Source organism: Sus scrofa, chromosome X (assembly GCF_054392235.1).
Source record: "Sus scrofa isolate SSC_HxYL_T2T_F1_AM1 chromosome X, Sscrofa_HxYL_maternal_Yorkshire_Landrace_v2.0, whole genome shotgun sequence".
Lineage (NCBI taxonomy): Eukaryota > Metazoa > Chordata > Mammalia > Artiodactyla > Suidae > Sus > Sus scrofa.
This window is the reverse complement of record NC_139401.1, coordinates 64,106,538-64,128,951: the sequence shown is the minus strand read 5'-3', so window position 1 is coordinate 64,128,951 and position 22,414 is coordinate 64,106,538. Positions and strand designations below refer to the sequence as shown.

Here is a 22,414-nt window from a genome sequence, read left to right as displayed (position 1 = left end):
TACAGTTACCTAAGGAAGTGCTCACAAATGGTAGTTATTTAGAATATTATTACTAAGGGTGGTGGAAGCAGAAATATGATCTGAGAGTATATGGCCTCAAAGCTTGATACTCTGTCACTTTCTCTTTTCCTTTTTGAGACACATACTGCCTTATGATTGTTCTTACATTGTTATCTATCATTGTGCAGCATTTACATAGGCTTGCCTTGTGTTCCCAATCATGTAAGTTCTGTGACTATGTGACCTGTGTTGAATCTTGCCTGATAGAATGTTGGGCTTTGACATTTCTTTTTGTACTAGTCATTGGGGTTGATTTCATTATTGCAGTGACCATTGGTCCCCTCCCTCCCAGGGTTCACTTTTGCCAAAAGGTCATTCTCCCCAGGGATAGGAAGATCCTTAAGTACATATGAGACACTATACACAAATTCTAATCACAACTCCTCCCTCACTTATCCAGCACTTTTTTTATCTTCTAAGGCACCTTGTTTTTGCCCTTTATTTTGTGAATAACTAATGTATATATGGTATGAAATTTTTAAAGATAAAAATGGTATAGGAGTTAAAAAACAAGTTTCCTCCATCCTTTCTTTAGCCATTCATTATTCCTGTCTTGAGGGAAACAATATAACCAGCTTTATAGGTATCTTTTCATAAATATTGAATGTATGTAGGTGTTTTTAGTCATTCATCACACCTCCCACTACCCATATAATGTACTTTGACTACCCTTTTCACTTGATTCTCACCACACCCTTTGATAAGTGATGCTCTCCCCAATTTTCAGATAAGGAAGCTAAATCTTAGAGATGGGAGGTAACTTTTTATGGTATTTGAGGTGGGGGGTGTGACTTTCTTACAGTTTTCTGGGAAGTAAGTGGAAAATCCAGAATTGCTGTTGCAGTTTATTTTTAAATAATGATCTATGAGATCACTAATATGTGGACTCTAATAGAAATAATACAATACAACTTATAAAACAGAAACATACTCATAGGTTTCACAACCAAACTTATATTAACCCAAGAGAAAATGTGGAGAGGAGGGATAAATTAGGAGGTTTGAGTTGATATATACACAATACTATATAAAATAGATGAGTAACAATTACCTACTGTATAGCACAGGGAAATTTACCCAATGCCATGTAATAACCTATATGGGAAAAGAATCTGAAAAAGAATGGATATATGTATATGTGTATAAGTATATATATACACAATATACACACATATATACATATACATGATTTAATTTGCTGTACACCTGAAATTAACACAGCTTTGTAAGTCAACTATATTGCAATATATTTTTAAATAATAAACTTAAAAAATAAAAATAATAAGTAAAAAAATAATGATTAAATTGGTTTTATTCAATGACTCATGTATCAGACAGCATAACATCTAATAGATAGAAGGATGATCCCCTGATGTGCAGCTTTTGTCTGTATTCTTTTTGAGAAGCACCAAGTTATGCACCTCAAACATGGTAGGAGGTCTCTGAACAATTGCTGGTGGCTAGAGTGATTTAGAAAATCCACCCAATCTCTTTAGTCATATTAGAATTGATATGGAGACTCTAGATGTAACATTAATGGGCATGAAATGGTAGTTACCACTAGGAATACAAAAATGATCTTTCTAATCATTTCCTGAAAATATTCCCCCTCTACAGATCTATTCAGGTCCACCTGAAGAAAGTACTGCACCTCCAGTGCCTCCGCCTCGAGTGACAGCAAGGAGGCACAAACCAATCACAATTTCAAAGCGCTTGCTGCGGGAAAGGACAGTTTTCTATACTTCTTCCCTGGATGAAAGTGAAGGTCAGTAGCAAGGGTTTACCCTTAGCTTCTTAATAGTGATTGGAAACAAGATATGCAGAAGTGGAGGCACAACCATTTTTTTTTCCATGTAAAGGTATACTTTTCCTGGGTCCTGGGTCAGGCAAGGCAAGGTTTGTAAAATTTGTGCTGAGAGTGAATTAGTCTTTTGGCAATGGAGAGTACAGAGATGAACCTGCAAAGCCAGCTACCATTTTCCTTAGCAGGTCAGCGGAGGGTCCAAGGTGTTCTTAGATATATTCCTCAATAGATTGAAATGGGTGAGCAATGTGTTTTCTGAGTGTTCTGAGATTTTGTTATTTTTTATTTTTTGTAAATTTTATTTATTTATTTATTTTTTCTGCTGTACAGCATGGGGACCAAGTTACACATACATGTATACATAATTTTTCCTCTCATTGTGGTGTTGAGATGTAAGTATCTAGACATAATTCTTAGTGCTACACAGCAGAATCTCATTGTAAATCCATTCCAAGAGCAATAGTTTGCATCCGTTAACCCCAAGCTTCCAATCCCTCCCACTCCTTCCCCCTCCCCCTGGTCAACCACAAAGTCTATTCTCCAAGTCTTTTCTTTTCTGTATTTTCAAGTATTTCCTTTTCTGTGGAAAGGTTCATTTGTGCTGTATATTAGATTCCAGTTATAAGTGATATGATACGGTATTTGTCTTTCTCTTTCTGACTTATTTCACTCAGTATGAGGGTTTCTAGTTCCATCCATGTTGCTGCAAATGGCATTATTTTGTTCTTTTTTATGACTGAGTCATATTTTATTGTGTATATATACCACATCTTCCTAATCCAATCGTCTGTCAATGAACATTTGGGTGTTTCCATGATTTTAAATACAAATTCAACTAACACAGAGGAGTGATGCCTGAATAGGAGTTTCTGGTGCTTGTCTCCTCACAGTAGCCTTAATTCAAACAACTATCCATGCATAGAACTACCTTCACGAGAGCTGTGTTTTCCAGATGAGAGATCAGAGCACCTGGAAAGGGTACAGAAATAATAAAAGATGCATTGCAGATGCTAGAAAGGACATTTTTCATATTATCCTCATCACTCCTATCCTAAGCTTACACAACATAGTATTGAGAAAGATCCTCTCCACAAGGAGGAAAGATAATGAGATGAACACCCAACTTTACCTTGGACCCCAGCACCAGAACCACACCAGTAAACCTTAGTACCAACCCCATCCCCCATTTTTCCAGCATACAAACCAGCCTTCACCAACCAAGGCTCTATACCTGCCCCAGCACTAGGCCATTTTCTGCAGTCCCAGGCTCCACATACCAGGCTGGCTCTTGAAGCCCTAGTCTCCTGAACACAACCATGGACCCAGCCTTCAGGCTGGCCCCGGTAGTTCTAGTCATCAGGATATAACCACATCTCAACCTCTAGTCCAGGCCCCCTGTGGGTGCAGCCTCTTCTTCCTCAGTGCCAGGCTAGCCTCTGGGGTCGAGACTCCAAGTTCTCTGTAGATCCAGGTGGCAGCTTTGCCCATCCACTGACCCAGGCACTATAACAATCTACCTAAGAACTCCAGAAAAGCCCACTTGTGGAGCCTTCCAGCTGACCCACCCAGAATCTCTGGTTGTGCTGGCTGCTAGAGAGATTTCCTTACCAAAGCCAGTCTGTAAAAAATGGAAGATATGCCTACTTCTTCAAATAGGCCAACACCAACTCAAGGTCACAGGGATTAGGAAAAACCAGGGAAACTTAATTCCACCAAAAGAACAACATAAAGCACCATGAATTGATCCTAATGAAATGGACATCTTAACTCAAAGGGAATTACAAATAATCATCCTAAAGAAGATCAAGGAACTAAAGAGAACAACTAAACAAAATCAGGAAAATAATATATGAGAAGTTCAAGAAAGTTGTAAAAACCATAAAAAAAGAACCAAACATAAATTCAAAAGCACACTGAAATTCTGGAGAACACAAAGTCTGCATTGAAAAATTCAATAGCTTTAACATCAACCTTGAACAAGCAGAAAAAGAATCAGTGAGGTCATAAAAAGGTCATTTAAAATGACCCAGTCAGAGGAACATTAAAAGATTGTAAAAGTGAAGAAAACATAAGGGACTTAAGGGACATAATCTATAAATGAATATGCACATTGTGGGAGTCCCAGAAGGAGCAGAGACAGAGAAAGCCACATAACGATTATTTAAAGAAAAAACTATTCCTAAATATGGTATAGGAAATGAAAATCTGGATCCATGAAGCCCAAAGAAATCCATAGTGTATTTCTTTTCAGTGGATCCCTAAAAAGCATTTAACAAAATTCAATATTCTTTCATGGTAAAAACTCAACAAAATAACTGTAGGGGGAATATAACTTAATATAATAAAGGCCATATATGGCAGACCCACAGCTCACATTATACTCTAAGGTGAAAAGCTGAAAATCTTTCTTCTAAGATCAGGAAGAAGGATATTCCCTTTCTTCAAAATAAGTGAATTCAGGAAAGGATAGAATACAAAAGCAATATACAAAATTCAGTTGTTTTTCTATATGAAAAAGAAATGAAGAAAACCATTCTGTTTACAATAGCATAAAATAACTCAGGAATAAATTTAGCCAAGGAGTGGGAGACATGTACACTGAAAATTAGAAGACATCAATGAAATAAATTGAAGAAAACAAAAATAAATGGGATTCTTTTTTCATTTTTGAAAGACTTAATATTGTTAAAATGTTCATATTGCTTAAAGCTATCATTGGTTTAATACAATCCCTATCAAAATTCCAGAGACATTTTAAAGGAGTAGAAAAAAACAATTTAAAAATTCATATGGGAGATGGGATTAAGATGGTGCAGTAGAAGGACTGGAACTCAACTTCTCTCCTAAAAACACAAAATTCACAACTAAAGTCTGAGCAGTCTTCAACCAAATGGACCATAAACCTTAAAAAAGATACCATAATCCAGAAGACAAAGAGGAAGCCACATCAAGAGGTAGGAGGGGTGATTGCACAATATAAACAACCTCATAGCTCCGGGGAGGGAACCCCCACAGACTGGAAAGTAACTGGTTCACAGAGACTCACCTACAGGAGTGAGAGTTCTGAGACTCACATAAAATTCCCACGTGTGGGGATCTGGCACTGGGAGAAGGAGCCCCTGGAGCATCTGGCATTAAAGGCCAGTGAGGCTTGTGTACAGGAACTCCATGGGACTGGGGGATATGCAGACCCCATTCTTGAAAGGTGCACACAGACTTTCACATGCACTGGGTCCCAGGGCAAAGCAAAGTCTCCATAGGAATCTGGGTCAAACCTGACTGCAGTTCTTGGAGGACATGCTGGGAAAACAGGGGTGAATGTGGCTTGTAGTGAGGGAAGGTCAGAGGAAGCAAAGCTCTCTGGAATATCCATCTGTGTGCCTTCTCTGGAGGTGGCCATTTTGAGAAAATCTGGCCCCACCCATCAGAGCTGAGAAGCCCCAGGGCAAACAACAATTCAGGTGGGATCACAGCTGCACCCCTCAGTAAACAGGCTACCTAAAGACCCCTCAGGCACACAACCAGCTCTAATCCCATCCAGAGACTAAGACCCACCCACTAGAGGGATTAGAATCAGTTCCACCTACCAGTGGGCAGGCTTCAGTCCCTCCCATCAGGAAGCATACAACAAGCCCCTATACTGACTTCAGCCACAAGGGGGACAGCCATCACAAGAAAGAGAGGCTACAGGTCTATTATTTGTAAAAAGGTCACCACACTAAAAAACTATAAAAATGAAAAGACAGAGAACTATAACTCAGATCAGGGAGAAGGGAAAAACCCCAGAAAAACAGTTAAGTGAAGAGGAGATTCTCAGACTCCAGGTAAAAGACTTTATACTGTTGATGCTGAAGATGAGGCCAGACATTGGAAATAAACTGGAGGCAAAGATGGATAACTTACAGGAAACACTGACCTAAGAGATACAAGATATAAAACTTAAATAAGAGATACAAAATACAATAACTAAAGTAAAAAATTCACTAGAAGCAGCTAATAGCAGAATGCAGGAGGCAAAAAACGAATAAGCGAGGTGGAGGTCAGATTAGTGGAAATTACGGATGCAGAACAGAAAAGAGAAAAAAGATTGAAAAGAGATGAAAAGAGTCTCAGAGAACACTGGGACAACGTTAAATGCACCAACACTGATATTATAGGGGTGCCAGAAGGAGAAGAGAGAGAAGGGGACAGAAAAAATATTTCAAGAGGTAATAGCCGAAAACTTCCCTAACATGGGAAAGGAACCACCCACTCAAATCCAGCAAGCACAACGAGTACCATATAAAATAAACCCAAGGAGGAATACACTAAGACACATATTAATCAAACTGACCAAAATTAAAGACAAAGAGAGAATCTTCAAAGAAGCTAGGGAAAAGAAACAAATAACATTCTTTGGGTAGTATGGCCATTTTTAAAATATTGATTTTTCCAATCCAGGAACATGGAATATCTTTCCATTTCTTTACATCTTCTTTGATTTCTTTGATTAAAGTTTTATAGTTCTCGGCACATAGGTCCTTTACCTCTTTGGTCAGGACCAAGGTATTCCGAGGTATTTGATTTTGTGAGGTACAATTTTAAAAGGTATATAGTCATTTTGTATTCCTTTTGTAATATTTCATTGCTGGTATACAGAAATGCCACTGACTTCTGAATGTTAATCTTATATTCTGCTACTTTGCTGAATTTATTAATCAGTTCAAGGAGTTTTGGGGTTGAGTCCTTAGGGTTTTCTATGTATAGTATCATGTCATCTGCATACAGTGACAGTTTGATCTCTTCTCTTCCTATATGGATGCCTTTTATTTCTTTTGTTTGTCTAATTGCTGTGGCTAGGACTTCCAAAACTATGTTGAAGAGCAGTGGTGAGAGTGGGCATCCCTGTCTTGTTCCAGATTTGAGTGAGAAGGCTTTCAGTTTTTCCCCATTGAGGATTATATTTGCTGTGGGTTTATCATAAATGGCTTTGATTATATTCAGGAATGTTCCCTCTATACCCACTTTGGTGAGAGTTTTTTTTATCATGAATGGATGTTGGACTTTGTCAAATGCTTTTTCTGCATCTATTGAGATGATCATATGATTTTTGACTTGTCTTTTGTTAATGTGGTGTATGATGTTGATTGACTTGTGTATGTTGAACCATCCTTGTGAACCTGGGATGAACCCTACCTGGTCATGGTGTATGATCTTTTTGATATGTTGTTGGATTCGGTTGGCTAAGATTTTGTTGAGAATTTTTGCATCTATGTTCATCAATGATATTGGGCGATATTTTTCTTTTTTGGTGGTATCTCTGTCTGGTTTTGGAATGAGGGTGATGGTGGCATCATAGAATGTCTTTGGGAGTATTCCTTCTTCTTCAACCTTTTGGAGGAGTTTACAGAGGATGGGCACCAGTTCCTCTTTATATGTTTGGTAGCATTCACCTGTGAAGCCATCTGGTCCTGGACTTTTATTTGTAGGGAGTGTTTATATGACCTCTTCAATTTCATTTCTAGTGATCGGTGTGTTCAGTTGGTCTGTTTCTTCTTGACTCAGTTTTGGCAGGCTGTAAGATTCTAGAAAGTTGTCCATTTCTTCCAGATTGTCAAACTTGGTGGCATATAGTTGTTCATAGTATTCTCTTATGTTTTTTTTTTTATTTCTGCAATATCCGTTGTGATTTCTCCTTTTTCATTTCTAATTTTGGTTATTTGGGTTCTTTCTCTCCTCTTTTTAGTGAGTCTGGCCAGGGGTTGTCAATTGTGTTTACCTTTTCAAAGAACCAGCTCTTGGTTTTATTAATTTTCTCTATTGTTTTTTGAATCTCTATTTTATTGATTTCTTCTTTGATCTTTATAATTTCCTTCTTTCTGCTGGCTTTAGGTCTCTTTTGTTCTTCTTTTTCTAATTCGTTTAGGTGGAGGGTTAAGTTGTCAATTTGGGATCTTTCTTCTTTTTTTCAGAGAGGCCTGTATTGCTATAAAATTCCCTCTGAGAACTGCTTTTGCAGCATCCCCTAGATTTTGTGCAATACCTATCAAATTACCCATGACATTTTTCACAGAACTAGAACAAACAATCCAAACATTTATATGGAACAAAAAAACACCCCGAATCGCCAAAGCAATCCTGAGAAACAAAAACCAAGCAGGGGGCATAACTCTTCCAGACTTCAAGAAACATTACAAATCCACAATCATCAAAAGAGTGTGGTACTGTTATCAAAACAGACAGACAGATCACTGGAACAGAATAGAGAACTCGGAAATAAACCCTGACACCTATGGTCAATTAATCTTTGACAAGGGAGGCAAGAACATAAAATGGGAAAAAGAAAGTCTATTCAGCAAGCATTGCTGGGAAACATGGACAGCTGCATGCAAAGCAATGAAATTAGAACTCACCCTCACACCCTGCACAAAAATAAACTCAAAATGGCTGAAAGACTTAAATATACGACGGGACACCATCAACCTCCTGGAAGAGAACATAGGCAAAACACTCTGACATCAACATCATGAATATTTTCTTAGGTTAGTCTCCAAAAGCAACAGAAATTAGAGAAAAAATAAACCCATGGGACCTAATCAAACTGACAAGCTTTGGCACAGCAAAGGAAACCAAAAAGAAAACAAAAAGACAACTTACAGAATGCCAGAAAATAGTTTCAAATAATGCAACCAACAAGGGCTTAATCTCTAGAATGTATAAACAACTTATACAACTCAATAGCAGAAAAGCCAATCAATCAATGCAAAAATGGGCAAAGGACCTGAATAGACATTTCTCCAAAGAAGATATACAGATGGCCAGCAAACACATGAAAATGTGCTCAACATCGCTGATTATAAGAGAAATGCAAATCAAAACTCCCATGAGATACCACCTCACAGCAGTCAGAATGGCCATCATTAATAAATCCACAAATAACAAATGGTGGAGGGGCTGTGGAGAAAAGGGAACCCTCCTGCACTGCTGGTGGGAATGTAAACTGGTACAGCCACTATGGAGAACAGTTTGGAGATACCTTAGAAAGCTATACATAGAACTTCCATATGACCCCACAATCCCACTCTTGGGCATATATCCAGACAAAACTCTACTAAAAAGAGACACGTGCACCTTCATGTTCATTGCAGCACTATTCACAATAGCCAGGACATGGAAACTACCCAAATGTCCATCAACAGATGATTGGATTAGGAAGAGGTGGTATATATACACAATGGAATACTACTTGGCCATAGAAAGAATGACATAATGCCACTTGCAGCAACATGGATGGAACTAGAGACTCTCATACTGAGTGAAATGAGTCAGAAAGACAAAGACAACGCCATATGATATCACTTATACCTGGAATCTAATATCCAGCACAAATGAAAAGAAAATCATGGACTTTAAAACAGACTTATGGCTGCCCAATGGGAGAGGGAGGGAGTGGGAGGGATCGGGAGCTTGGGTTTATCAGACACAACTTAGAATAGATTTACAAGCAGATCCTGCTGAGTAGCATTGAGAACTTTGCCTAGATATTCATGTTGCAACAGAACAAAGTGTTAGGAAAAATGTAATATATACATCTAAGGATAACTTGATCCCCTTGCTGTACAGTGGGAAAATAAAATAAAATAATAAAAAAAGCAGAAAAAAAAAACATACAAGGGAACTCCAATAAGATTATCAGCAGATTTTTCAGCAGAAACTCTGCAGGCCAGAAGGGAGTGTCATCATATACTTAATGTGATGAAAGAAAAAAACCTCCAACCAAGATTACTTTACTCAGCACGCCTCTCATTCTGATGTGAAGGAGAAATCAAAAGCTTCACAGATAAGCAAAAGCTGAAAGAATTCAGAAACACTAAACCAGCCTTACAACAAATACTAAGGAACTTCTCTAGGCAGAAAAGAAAAGACAGCAACAAGAAACAAAAATACCACAAATGACAAGGCTCACCAGTAAAGGTATATATACAGTAAGGATATGAAATCATCCATGCATAATTATAACACCAAAATCAGAAATCATGAGAGGAGGGTACAAATGCAAGACAATGGAGGTGCACTTGCAATTAAGAGAATGACAACTTAAAACAATCTCATATACGTATAGACTCATATCAAAACTTCAGAATACCTGCAAACCAAAAATCTACAATTGGTACACAAATAAATAAGAAAAATCTACTCAAATACAACACGAAAGATAGTCATCAAACCAGAAGAGGAGAAAACAGGAGAAGCAGGGAAGAAAAAAGAGTGACAAAAACAAATCCAAAGCAATTAATAAGATGGCAATAAGAACATACATATCAATAATTACCTTAAATGTTAATGAACTAAATGCCCCAATCAAAATACATAGACTGGCTGAATGGATACAAAAACAATATCCATATCTATGCTGTCTTTAAGAGACCCATTTCACTTCTAGGGACACATACAAATTGAAAGAGAGAGGATGTAAGAAAATATTCCATGCAAATGGGGATCAAAAGAAAGCTGGAGTAGCAATACTCATGACAGACAAAATAGACTTAAAATGAAGAATATTTTAAGCAACAAGGAAGGTCACTAACTAATGATCAAAGGATCAATCCAAGAAGATTTAACAATTTTAAATATCTATGCTCTCAACATAGGTTCATCACAAAATATAAGGCAACTGCTAATGATCTTAAAAGGACAGATCGACAATAACATAATTATAGTGGGTGACTTTAACAACCCACTTACAACAATGAAGAGATCATCCAGACAGAAAATCACTAAGGAAACACAGGCCCTGAATGAAGCATTAGACCAGAAGGACTTACAAAATATTTATAGGACATTCCATCCAAAAGCAATGGAACACACATTCTTCTCAAGTGTACATGGAACATTCCCTAAGATTGATCACTTCCTGGGCTACAAATCCAGTCTTGGTAACTTCAATAAAATTGAAATCATATCAAGCATCTTTCTCGTCCACAATGCTGTGTGACTGGAAATCAAAAATAAGAAAAAAATTTCAAAAAACACAAACATGTGGAGACTAAACAACATGCTACTAAACAACCAATGGATCACTGAAGAAATCAAAGAGGAAATTAAAAAATATCTAGATGCCAATGACAACAAAGAGACCACACTCCAAAACCTATGGGATGGAGCAAAAGCTGTTCTAAGAGGAAAGTTTATAGCAATAAAAGCCCACCTCAGGAAACAAGAAAAAACTCAAATAAACAAGCTAACTTTACATCCAAAGCAGCTAGAGAGAGAACAGACAAGACCTAAAGTTAGTAGAAGGAAAGTATTCATAAAGATCAGAGCAGAAATCAATGAAATAGAAACAAAGAAAATCATAGAAAAGATCGATGAAACAAAAAGATGGTTCTTTGAAAAGATTAACAAAATTGATAAACACCAACCAGACTTCTCAAGCAAAAAAGAGAAGACTCCAATCAATGAAATTAGAAATGAAAAAGGAGAAGTAACAATGGACATCACAGAAATACAAAGAATCATGAGAGACAACTACACGCAACTATTCACCAATAAAATGGAAAACCTAGAAGAAATGGACAAATTCTTAGAAAAGTACAACCTTCCAAGATTAAACAAAGATGAAATAGAAAAGATGAATGGACCCATCACAAGAACTGAAATGGAAACTGTGATTTAAAAATCTCTAACAAAACTGTAACTGCAATGTATACATCTAAGGATAACCTGACCCCCTTGCTGTACAGTGGGAAAATAAAAAAAAATAAAAAATAAAAATCTCTAACAAACAAAAGTCCAGAACCAATTCTATCAACTTTTAGGGAAGACCTAACACCTCTCCTTCTGAAACTATTTCAAAAATTGCAGAGGAAGGGATACTCCCAAACTCATTCTGAGGCCACCATCACCCTCATACCAAAACCAGACAAAGATACCACAAAAAACAACTACAAGCCAATTTCACTGATGAACATAGATGCAAAAACCCTTAACAAGATACTAGCAAACCGCATCCAACAATACATCAAAAGAATTGTACATCATGATCAAGTGGGATTTATCCCAGAGATGCAAGGGTTCTTCAATATCTGCAAATCCATCAGTGTGATACACCACATTAACAAACTGAAAAGTAAAAACCATATGATCCTCTCAATAGACGCAGAAAGAGCCTTTGACAAAATCCAATACCCATTTCTGATAAAAACCCTTCAGAAAGTGGGCATAGAGGGAACCTCCCTCAACATAATAAAGGCCATATACGACAAACACACAGCCAACATCATTCTCAATGGTGAAAAGATGAAAGAATTCCCGCTGAAGTCTGGAACAAGACAAGGATATCTGCTCTTGCCACTACTCTTCAACATAGTTTTGGAAGTCCTAGCCATGGCAGTCAGAGAAGTAAAAGAGATAGAAAGAATCCAAATTGGAAAGGAAGAAGTAAAACTATCGCTATTTGTAGTTGACATGATACTATACCTTGAGAATCCTAAAGACTCTACCAGAAAACTGTTAGAGCTCATCCATGAATTTGGCAAAGTTGCAGGATACACAATTACTACACAGAAATCAATGGCATTTCTATACACTAACAATGAAAGAGCAGAAAAAGAAATTAGGGAAGCAATCCCATTTCCCATCACATCCAAAAGAATAAAATACCTAGGAGTAAACCTACCTGAAGAGACAAAAGACCTGTACTCTGAAAACTATAAGACACTGGTGAAAGAAATCAAAGATGACACAAGTAGATGGAAAGACATACCATGCTCATGGATTGGAAGAGTTAATATTATGAAAATGACTATACTACCTAAGGCAATCTACAGATGCAATGCAACCCCTATCAAATTACCAAGGACATTTTTCACAGAACTCGAACAAAATCTTTTAAAGTTTGTTTGGAAGCACAACAGACCCAGAATAGACGAAGACATCCTGAAAAAGAAAAATGGACCTGGAGGAATCAGGCTTCTGGACTTCAGACTATAGTACAAAGTAACAATCATCAAAACCGTATGGTACTGGCACAAAGACAGATATATAGATCAGTGGAACAGGATCGAAAGCCCAGAATTCAACCCACACACCTACAGCCAACTAATCTATGACAAAGGAGGCAAGGATATACAATGGAGAAAGGAGAGCTTGTTCAATAAGTGGTGCTGGGAAAACAGGACAGCCGCATGGAAAAGAATGACATTAGAACACTCCCTAACACCTTATGCAAAAAAAAAACCTCCAAATCGATTAAAGACCTAGATATAAGACCAGACACTATAAAAGTCTTGGAGGTAAACATAGGCCCAACACTCTCTGACATAAACGACAGCAACATCTTCTCAGATCCACCACTTAGGATATTGACAATAAAAAGAAAAATAATCAAATGGTACCTGATCAAACTAAAAAGTTTCTGCACAGCAAAGGAAACCCTAAACATCATGAAAAGACAACCCACAGAATGGGAGAAAATCTTTGCAAATGAATCCACGGACAAGGGATTAATCTCCAAAATTTATAAACACCTTCTGCAGCTCCATACCAAAAAACAAACAACCCATCAAAAAATGGGCAGAAGATCTAAACAGACAGTTCTCCAAAGAAGACATACAGATGGCCAAAAAACACATGAAAAGATGTTCAGCATCACTCATTATTAGAGAAATGCAAATCAAGACCACTATGAGGTTCCACCTTACACCAGCCAGAATGGCCATCATCCAAAAGTCTATACACAATAAGTGCTGGAGAGGGTGTGGAGAAAAAGGAACCCTATGACACTGTTGGTGGGATTGTAAATGGGTGCAACCACTGTGGAAACCAGTATGGAGATTCCTCAGAAAACTGAAAATAGAACTCCCATTTGATCCAGTAATCCCACTCCTGGGCATCTATCCAGAGAAAACCACGACTCGCAACGACACATGTACTCCAATGTTCATTGCAGCACTATTTTCAATATCCAAGACACGGAAACAACCTAAATGTCCATCGACAGAGGAGTGGATCAAGAAGATGTGGTACATGTACACAATGGAATATGACTCAGCCCTTAAAAAGAATGAAATACTGGCATTTTTAGCAACATGGATGGACCTAGACCTTATCATGCTAAGTGATGTCAGCCATACAATGAGACACCAACATCAAATGCTCTCACTGACATGTGGAATCTGAACAAAGGACAGACTGAAGTTCTTTGCAGAACAGATGGTGACTCACAGACATTGAAAAACTTATGGTCTCCAGAGGATACAGTTTGGAGGGTGGTTGAATATGCTTGGTTTTTGTGATGGAATTCGTATAAAATTGGTTTGTACAACTACAGATGTGATGAATTCATTGAGCAATCAAAAATAATAGCAGTAAAAAAGAATTAACCATAAATCTTAATAGTTTTCTATGACAGTTAAGTATTCTTTTTCAATATTATGTTTAACAGCTGCTTGCCTTATAATGGATATTGTTTGTTCAATCCTTAATTATTGGACATTCTTATTATGATGCTGCTGCCATGGTAATCATCATTGATGATTCATTTTTTTATTTTTATTCAAAAAATAAATTTTTTTGGTAGACATTAAAAAAAAATTCATGTGGAACCACAAAAGACCCCAAATAGGCAAAGCAATCTTGAGATAGAATAGAAATGTTGAAGTCATCACATTTCTGATTTCAAAATATACTACAAAGCTATAGTAACCAAAACAATAGATTACTACTATAAACTAAGACATATAATCCAGTGAAACAGAATAACAGAAAAATACACACATTTATTGTCAACTGATCTTTGACAAAGGTTCCAAATATACACAGTGGGCAAAGCACAGTCTTTTTATAGATGGTAGTGGGAAAATAGATAATTATATGCAAAAGAAATTAGACCTTTATCTCACACCACATACAAAGATCCACTCAAAATGGATTAAAGACTTAAATGTAAGACCTATAGTTGTATAAATACTAGAAGAAAATGTAGAGGAAAAGTTACTTGGCATTGTCTGTTCTGGGAAGTAATTTTTCTGGAAAAGTTACTTGGTATTGTCTGCTCTGGGCAGTAACTTTTTTGGACATGACACTAAAAGTACAGGCAACAAAGCAAAATATACTGAAGAGCTTCTGCACAGCAACAGAAACACTCAAGATATTGAAGAGCCAACCTACAGAATAGGAGAAAAATAGATAAGGGTTTAATATCCAAAATACATAAGGAACTCATATAACTCAATAATAAATAACCCAATTTTTAGAAGGTCAAAAGACCTGAATAGACATTTCTAAAAGCAAGAAATATAAATGGCCAGCAGGTATATGGAAAGGTGCTCACCATCACTAATCATTGGAAATGAAAATCAAAACCACATTGAGATACCACCTCACACCTATTAGGATGGCTATTACAAAAAAAAAAAAAAAAAAAAAAAAAAAAAAAAAAAAAAAAAAGACAGACGATGTCAAGTGTTGACAAGAATGTGGAGAAAGGGGAACACTTGTACATTGTTTGTGGTAATGTAAATTAGTACAACCATTGTTGAAAACAGAATGTAGTTTTCTCAAAAAGTTAAAAATAAACTACCATATAGAATTGTCAGCTGTATGGCTGAGTGTTCAAGACATGCTCATTTATACAGAGTCCCTTTGCAAAGACTGGGAGTCATATTGGTTCTTGGAATTTTAAGGCAATCTATGTCTAATATTTAACTGACCATGAAGCTGACAAAGAAATATCTTTAGTGGTCACACTCAACAAAAAATACAGATTTTACAGAAATAGGTGAGAAAAGTCAGTTAAAAAAAACAAAAAACTGGAGTTCCCGTCATGGCGCAGTGGTTAACAAATCCGACTAGGAACCATGAGGTTGCGGGTTCGATCCCTGCCCTTGCTCAGTGGGTTAATGATCCGGCATTGCCGTGAGCTGTGGTGTAGGTGCAGACGTGGCTCGGATCCCATGTTGCTGTGGCTCTGGCATAGGCCGGGGGCTGCAGCTCCGATTCTACCCCTAGCCTGGGAACCTCCATATGCCGCAGGAGTGGCCCAAAGAAATAGCAAAAAAGACAAAAAAAAAAAAAAAAAAAAAAAAAACAACGAACAACAATAACTAAAACAAATAGCAACAACAGCAAACCCTGGGAAGAAGACATCTGATTTCCAGAGTTGCTGTATTATATTACTTAAACTATCCAATTTTTCAATACAAAATTACCAGATTTGTAAAGAAACAAGAAAGCATGACCCATACACAGGAACAAAAATAAAAAGCAATTGTGCATTTGCTACCACATTACCCAGCAAATCCACTCTTAAGTATGTACTCAAGAGAAATGAAAACATGGCTTTGTGAAGACTTATAATTGAATATTTTAGTATCTTTTTTTTCATATCAGCCCCAAATGTAAACAACCTAAATGTTTATCAAATGATGAATGAATAAACATGTTGTGGCATATGCATTCAATTGAATACTACTCAGCAACACACAAGAATGAACTATTAATCATCCCCATCTTCCAGGTATCAGCTTCTTTCAGGACCTCAAGTATGTCCTCATAATCCAGGACTTTGCACCTGCTGTTGCCTTTGCTGGACTCTCTCCCCTGCACCTTTATATGGCTGGGTCACTCTCATGCTTCAGGTCTCAGATAAATGCCACCTCCTCCAAGTGGCCCTCCTTGAACACACCTGAAATAGCTCTCCTTTGTTGTTTGTCTCTGCCCCTAGTTGTTTTCACTCATCTCATTTATTAACAGTTCTTCAGATCTTGTGATCTTGTTACTTCTTTTTTGCTTTCCACAGAATAACACCACACCAGCTGTGTGAATAAAAAATAAAATAAAATACCATAGCATCCAGTAATTCCACTTCTAGGTATATATTCAAGGGAAATGAAATCAGTATCTCAAAGAGACATCTGGACTCTCATGTTCATTGCAGCATTATTTACAATAGCCAAGATGTGGAAATACCAAAGTGTCCGTCAACAGATTAGTGAGTAAAGAAAATGTGATATACACACACACACCCAGAATCACACACACACACACACACACACACACACACACACACAAACATACAACAATAGACTATTATTCAGCCTTAGATAACAAAGAAGGAAATTCTGTAATTTATGACAGCATGGATGAACCTGGATGATCTTATGCTAGGTGAAAAGAGCCAGGGACAGAAAGACAAATGCTGCATGATCTCACTCATATGTGTAAGTCAAACCTTTATGTGTTAACTTAAAGTAAAACTCATAGAAGCAGAGAGTAGATTGGTGGCTGCCAGGGACTTGAAGGAGGGCAAAATGGGGAGGTGTTGATCCAAGGGTACAAAGATTGTTATTCAGTATGAATAGGTTTTGGAGATATAAGATACAGCGTTGTGACCATAGTTAAAAATAACATATTGTATACTTGAAGTTTGTGAAAATGTACTTAAGTGTTCTTACTAAACACACACACAATATGGAAACTATGCAGGGTAATGGATGTGTTAATTAGATTGTGGTAATCATTTTATATGTATTCATAAATAAAAACATCACATTATACACTTTAAATATATACAATTTTTGCTTTCCAATTATATCCCAAGAAAGCTTGGGAGAAAATCAGCTCACATGGATTTAGTAATTACCGTTTCAGGTAGAGTGTTAGGTAGAATTAAGACACAGTCCTTGACCTCAAGAAATTTATAGGCTAAATGGAGATAGATAACAAATGTCATTCAGTGGAATAATTGCTCAGTGTGGATCCTATACCAATTCTAAATGGAATTATCTCTCCCCACTGCTATGTTGATACCTTTTTTGTCAACATTACTAACAGTTTCCATGTTGCCACGCTACTATTCTCATTATACTCAGCTTGTGAGCAGTATTCCCGTCTACTAACTCTTACTTCTTGAAACACTTTATTCACTTGACGTTCAGGATGCCAAACTTTCCTTCTACCTCACTGGATATTCCATCTCAGTCTCCTCTGCTGGTTTTCTTTCTCTTGTCAACTTCTACTTTTTGGAAGGTCCCAGAGTATTTTTCTCTCAGTTTACTTCTCTGTGTATATTTATTTCTTCTGTGATCTCATTCAATCTCATGGCTTTTAAATCTGAGGATGATTTCCAAGTTTATATATCTAGGGATGTTATCTCCCCTCTATTCCCATCTCAGACTCCATGTTCAACAGTTCTCCTTAGATGACTCATGAACATCTCCAGTTTTAAATATAAAAAACCACAACTCTGATTTCCTACTCCTATTCCTCAATCTGCTCTGGTATCCCCAATGTAAGTAATTCGAAATACCAGTCACCCAGTTGCTCAAGAAATTTGGGATCATCTTTGATTATTCTCTTTTCTTTTTATCTCACATGTAAAAATTTTACCTCAGCAATTCCTGTTAGCTCTATGTACACATTATATGCTAAACATACTAAATCCTTCTGCTTCCTTCCCTAGTCAAACCACTATCATCTCTTACCTGAGCTTACAGGAGCTTCCAAACTGTTATCCTCACTTTTCTTCTTGCCTCACTACAATTCATTCTCCACAGCAACCAGTATGATATACATTCTTTTAAAAATGTAAATCAGATCATATCATTCCCTGCTCAAAATTTACAGTAGGTTATCTTCACTTTTAGAAGAAAATTTAGTAGTTCCCATTGTAGCTCAACAGAAACAAATCTGACTAGTATCCATGAGGACACAGGTTCAATCCCTGGCCTTGCTCAGTGGGTTAAAGATCTGGCATTGCCATGAGCTGTGGTGTAGGTCATAGATGCAGCTTGGATCTGGCTTTGCTGTGGCTGTGGTGTAGGCCAGTGGCTACAGCTCTGATTTACCTCTAGAGTAGGAACCTCCATATGTTGTGGGTATGGCCCTAGAAAGACCAAAAAAAAAAAAAAGAACCATTAAAAATTAGAAGAAAATTTACATTTTATTCTGCATTATATGATCCTCACTTACCTTTCCGATCTCATTTATGAACTTCACTGTCTCTCTGTCCCCTTTGTTCTCTCTGATTTTATCTCACTGGTGTTCCTGTTCCTTACACATATCAAATGAACCTAAGGGCCTTTACATTTACTGTTTCCTTGGCGCTAAATATTCTTCCTCCAGAATTTTGCAAGCTTCACTCCTTCATTCAGATCTCTGCTAAATGCCATCTCTTTAAAGAGACATTCTCTGAGTACTCTATTTAAATAGTTCTTTCTCCTCCAATTACTCTCTATCTTTTTACACTTTTTTGTTTTATTCATATCACTTGTTACTATTTGTTCACAAGTTTATTATCTGGCTTTCTCATTAGAATATAAGATCCACTTTATCACCAGCTTCTAGAGGAATTCCTATATATTGCATGTGTTCAGTAAATCCTTTAGGACATATAAGCAGGTATATAGGGAATAATGAAGAGAAAGAAACTGCCCAGATTAAGAAATCACCTTCTTCACAGAGGAGGTAAGCTGGCATTTAGGAGAAAGTGGAAGAGAACATTGAATGCCTACTTTTTTGCATAACCTTATTCTAATTGGATAAACTCATTTATTTGTCTATTCATAATAGACAGGTACACTCCAGAGAATATAATCTCTATACCAGCAGAAAATTTTCACTCAGTATTCCCCTAGCATATTACCTGACATATCATAAATCCTCAATAAATGTGTGTGATAGGTGAATGAACTGAGTGTTAGTAGACCCAAGATATAATTTAATCTTGGCCACTAGCTTGCTGAATGACTTGGGATAGTCACTTCCTCATTCTGGGTCTCAGTTTGCCCACCTGTGTGATGAGATCTTTGTGCCAGAAGATCACCAATGGGATCACCCACTCTAGACATTTTTCTAGCTTTTTGTTTTTTTACTGAGATATAATTCACATGACATAAAATTCAACTTTCTCAAGGGTAGGTCAGTGGTTTTTAGTATATTTACAAGCTTGTGTAACCGTCTGATTCCAGAACATTTTCATCATCCCCAAAAGAACCTTGTGCCTCCCAATACTCCCCTATCTCCCTATCCCTGATGATTACTACTTTACCTATCTCTATGGATTTGTCTCTTCTGGAAATTTCATATAAATGGAAACATACAATATATGGTCTTTTTGTGGCTGGCTCTTAGCATAATGACTTTAAAGTTCATCCATTAGGTAGCATGTATTCATCATGTAGCATGTATACATCATTATGTAGCATGTATTCCTTTATATGAGTGAATAATACTGCATTATATGGATATACCACCTTTTGTTTATCCTTCATCAATTGATGGATACTTGGATTGTTTCCACTTTTTGGTTATAATACTGCTATGAATATTTGTGCATAGATTTGTGTGTTGATGTAAGTTTTCAGTGATCTTGGGTATATACCTAGGAATGGAATTTGTGTGTCATATGGTTGCTGTATGTTTCTTCTTTGAGGAACCATTTTGAGGCTATTTTCTTAATCAACATACCATTTTATTTACCCACCAATAATGGATGACAGTTCCTATTTCTCTACGTGTTAACCAGCACTGGGTTTTTTGTTTTGCTTTGTTTTGTTTATATTTGAGATATAAAAAATGATGATTTGACACACATATACATAAGTGAAATGATTACTACAATCAAGCTAATTAAATGCCATCTTTTTTTTGAATGGAGCACTTGAAATCTACTCTCCTAGCAAATTTCCATTATTCAATATAGTACTATTAACTATGCTTATTGTGTTATATATTAGACTTCTAGGTTTATTTATCTCACATAACTGCAACACCTTGGCCAATATCTCCCCATTTTCTCCACCTCCTTGACACTAGTAATCACTGTTCTACTCTCTTCTTCTATGCATTCAACTTTTTTAGATTCTACATATTAGATTATACACTTTCTTTCTGTTTTCATTCTTTCTTTGTGTCTGGCTTATTTCACTTAGTGTAATGTCTTTCAGTTTCATCCATATAGCAGCAAATGAATGGCAGGATATCCCTCTTTTTGAAGGCTGAAATAAATAAATAAATAAATAAATAAATAAATAAATAAATAAATAAATGTCTTTGTCTATTCATTCATTGATAAACACTTAGGTAGTTTCCATATCTTCTTTTTAGTTTAGTGATTTTTATTTTTTTCCATTATGGTTGGTTCACAGTGTTCTGTCAATATTTTACTGTACAGCAAAGTGACCCAGTCAGACATACATACATATGTGTGTGTATACATATATATATGTATATATGTGTGTGTGTGTGTGTGTGTATGTGTATATATACTTTTTTTTCCCACTGTATACCATGGGGACCAAGTTACTCTTACATGTATACATTTTTTCCCCAACCATTTCTTCTGTTGCAATATAAGTATCTAGACATAGTTCTCAATGCTACTCAGCAGAATCTCCTTGTAAATCTATTCTAAGTTGTGTCTGATAAACCCAAGCTCCCGATCCCTCCCACTCCCTCCCCCTCCCATCAGGCAGCCACAAGTCTGTTTTAAAGTCCATGATTTTCTTTTCTGTGGAATGGTTCATTTGTGCTGGATATTATATTCCAGGTATAAGTGATATCATATGGTATTTGTCTTTGTCTTTCTGACTCATTTCACTCAGTATGAGAGTCTCTAGTTCCATCCATGTTGCTGCAAGTGGCATTATGTCATTCTTTCTATGGCCAAGTAGTATTCTATTGTGTATATATACCACCTCTTCCTAATCCAATCATCTGTTGATGGACATTTGGGTAGTTTCCATGTCCTGGCTATTGTGAATAGTGCTGCAATGAACATGAAGGTGCATGTGTCTCTTTTAAGTAGAGTTTTGTCTGGATATATGCCCAAGAGTGGGATTGTGGGGTCATATGGAAGTTCTATGTATAGATTTCTAAGGTATCTCCAAACTGTTCTCCATAGTGGCTGTACCAGTTTACATTCCCACCAACAGTGCAGGAGGGTTCCCTTTTCTCCACAGCCCCTCCACCATTTGTTAATTGTGGACTTCTTAATGATGGCCATTTTGACAGGTGTGAGGTGGTATCTCATGGTAATTTTGATTTGCATTTCTCTTATAATCAGCGATGTTGAGCTTTTTTTTCATGTGCTTGTTGGCCATCTGTATATCTTCTTTGGAGAATAGTCTATTCAGGTCTTTTGCCCATTTTTCCATTGATTGATTGGCTTTTTTGCTATTGAGTTGTATAAGTTGCTTGTATATCCTAGAGATTAAGCCCTTGTCGGTTGCATCATTTGAAACTATTTCCTCCCATTCTGAAAGTTGTCTTTTTGTTTTCTTTTTGGTTTCCTTTGCTGTGCAAAAGCTTGTCAGTTTGATTAGGTCCCATGGGTTTATTTTTGCTCTTATTTCTGATGCGTTGGGAGACTGACCTAAGAAAATATTCATGATGTTAATGTCAGAGTGTTTTGCCTATGTTCTCTCCTGGGAGTTTGATGGTGTCCTGTCTTATATTTAAGTCTTTCAGCCATTTTGAGTTTATTTTTGTGCAGGGTGTGAGGGTGTGTTCTAATTTCATTGCTTTGCATGCAGCTGTCCAGGTTTCCCAGCAATGCTTGCTGAATAGACT

At 36.9% G+C, this 22,414-nt stretch overlaps 1 protein-coding gene across 12 annotated transcripts in view; it reads left to right on the top strand.

Moving 5' to 3' along the window:
• Positions 1-22,414, top strand: part of OPHN1 (oligophrenin 1) — a 631,870-nt gene that overhangs the window by 493,694 nt on the left and 115,762 nt on the right. For all 12 annotated transcript variants that reach the window (XR_002340743.1, XR_014835159.1, XR_014835161.1 and 9 more), the window contains one exon: positions 1,678-1,825. Coding sequence is in view for 7 of the 12 variants with exons in the window: in XM_085007358.1 (XP_084863484.1) it covers positions 1,678-1,825 (148 nt within the window). In the remaining 5 variants the exon portion in view is untranslated. The remainder of the gene's footprint in view (positions 1-1,677; positions 1,826-22,414) is intronic.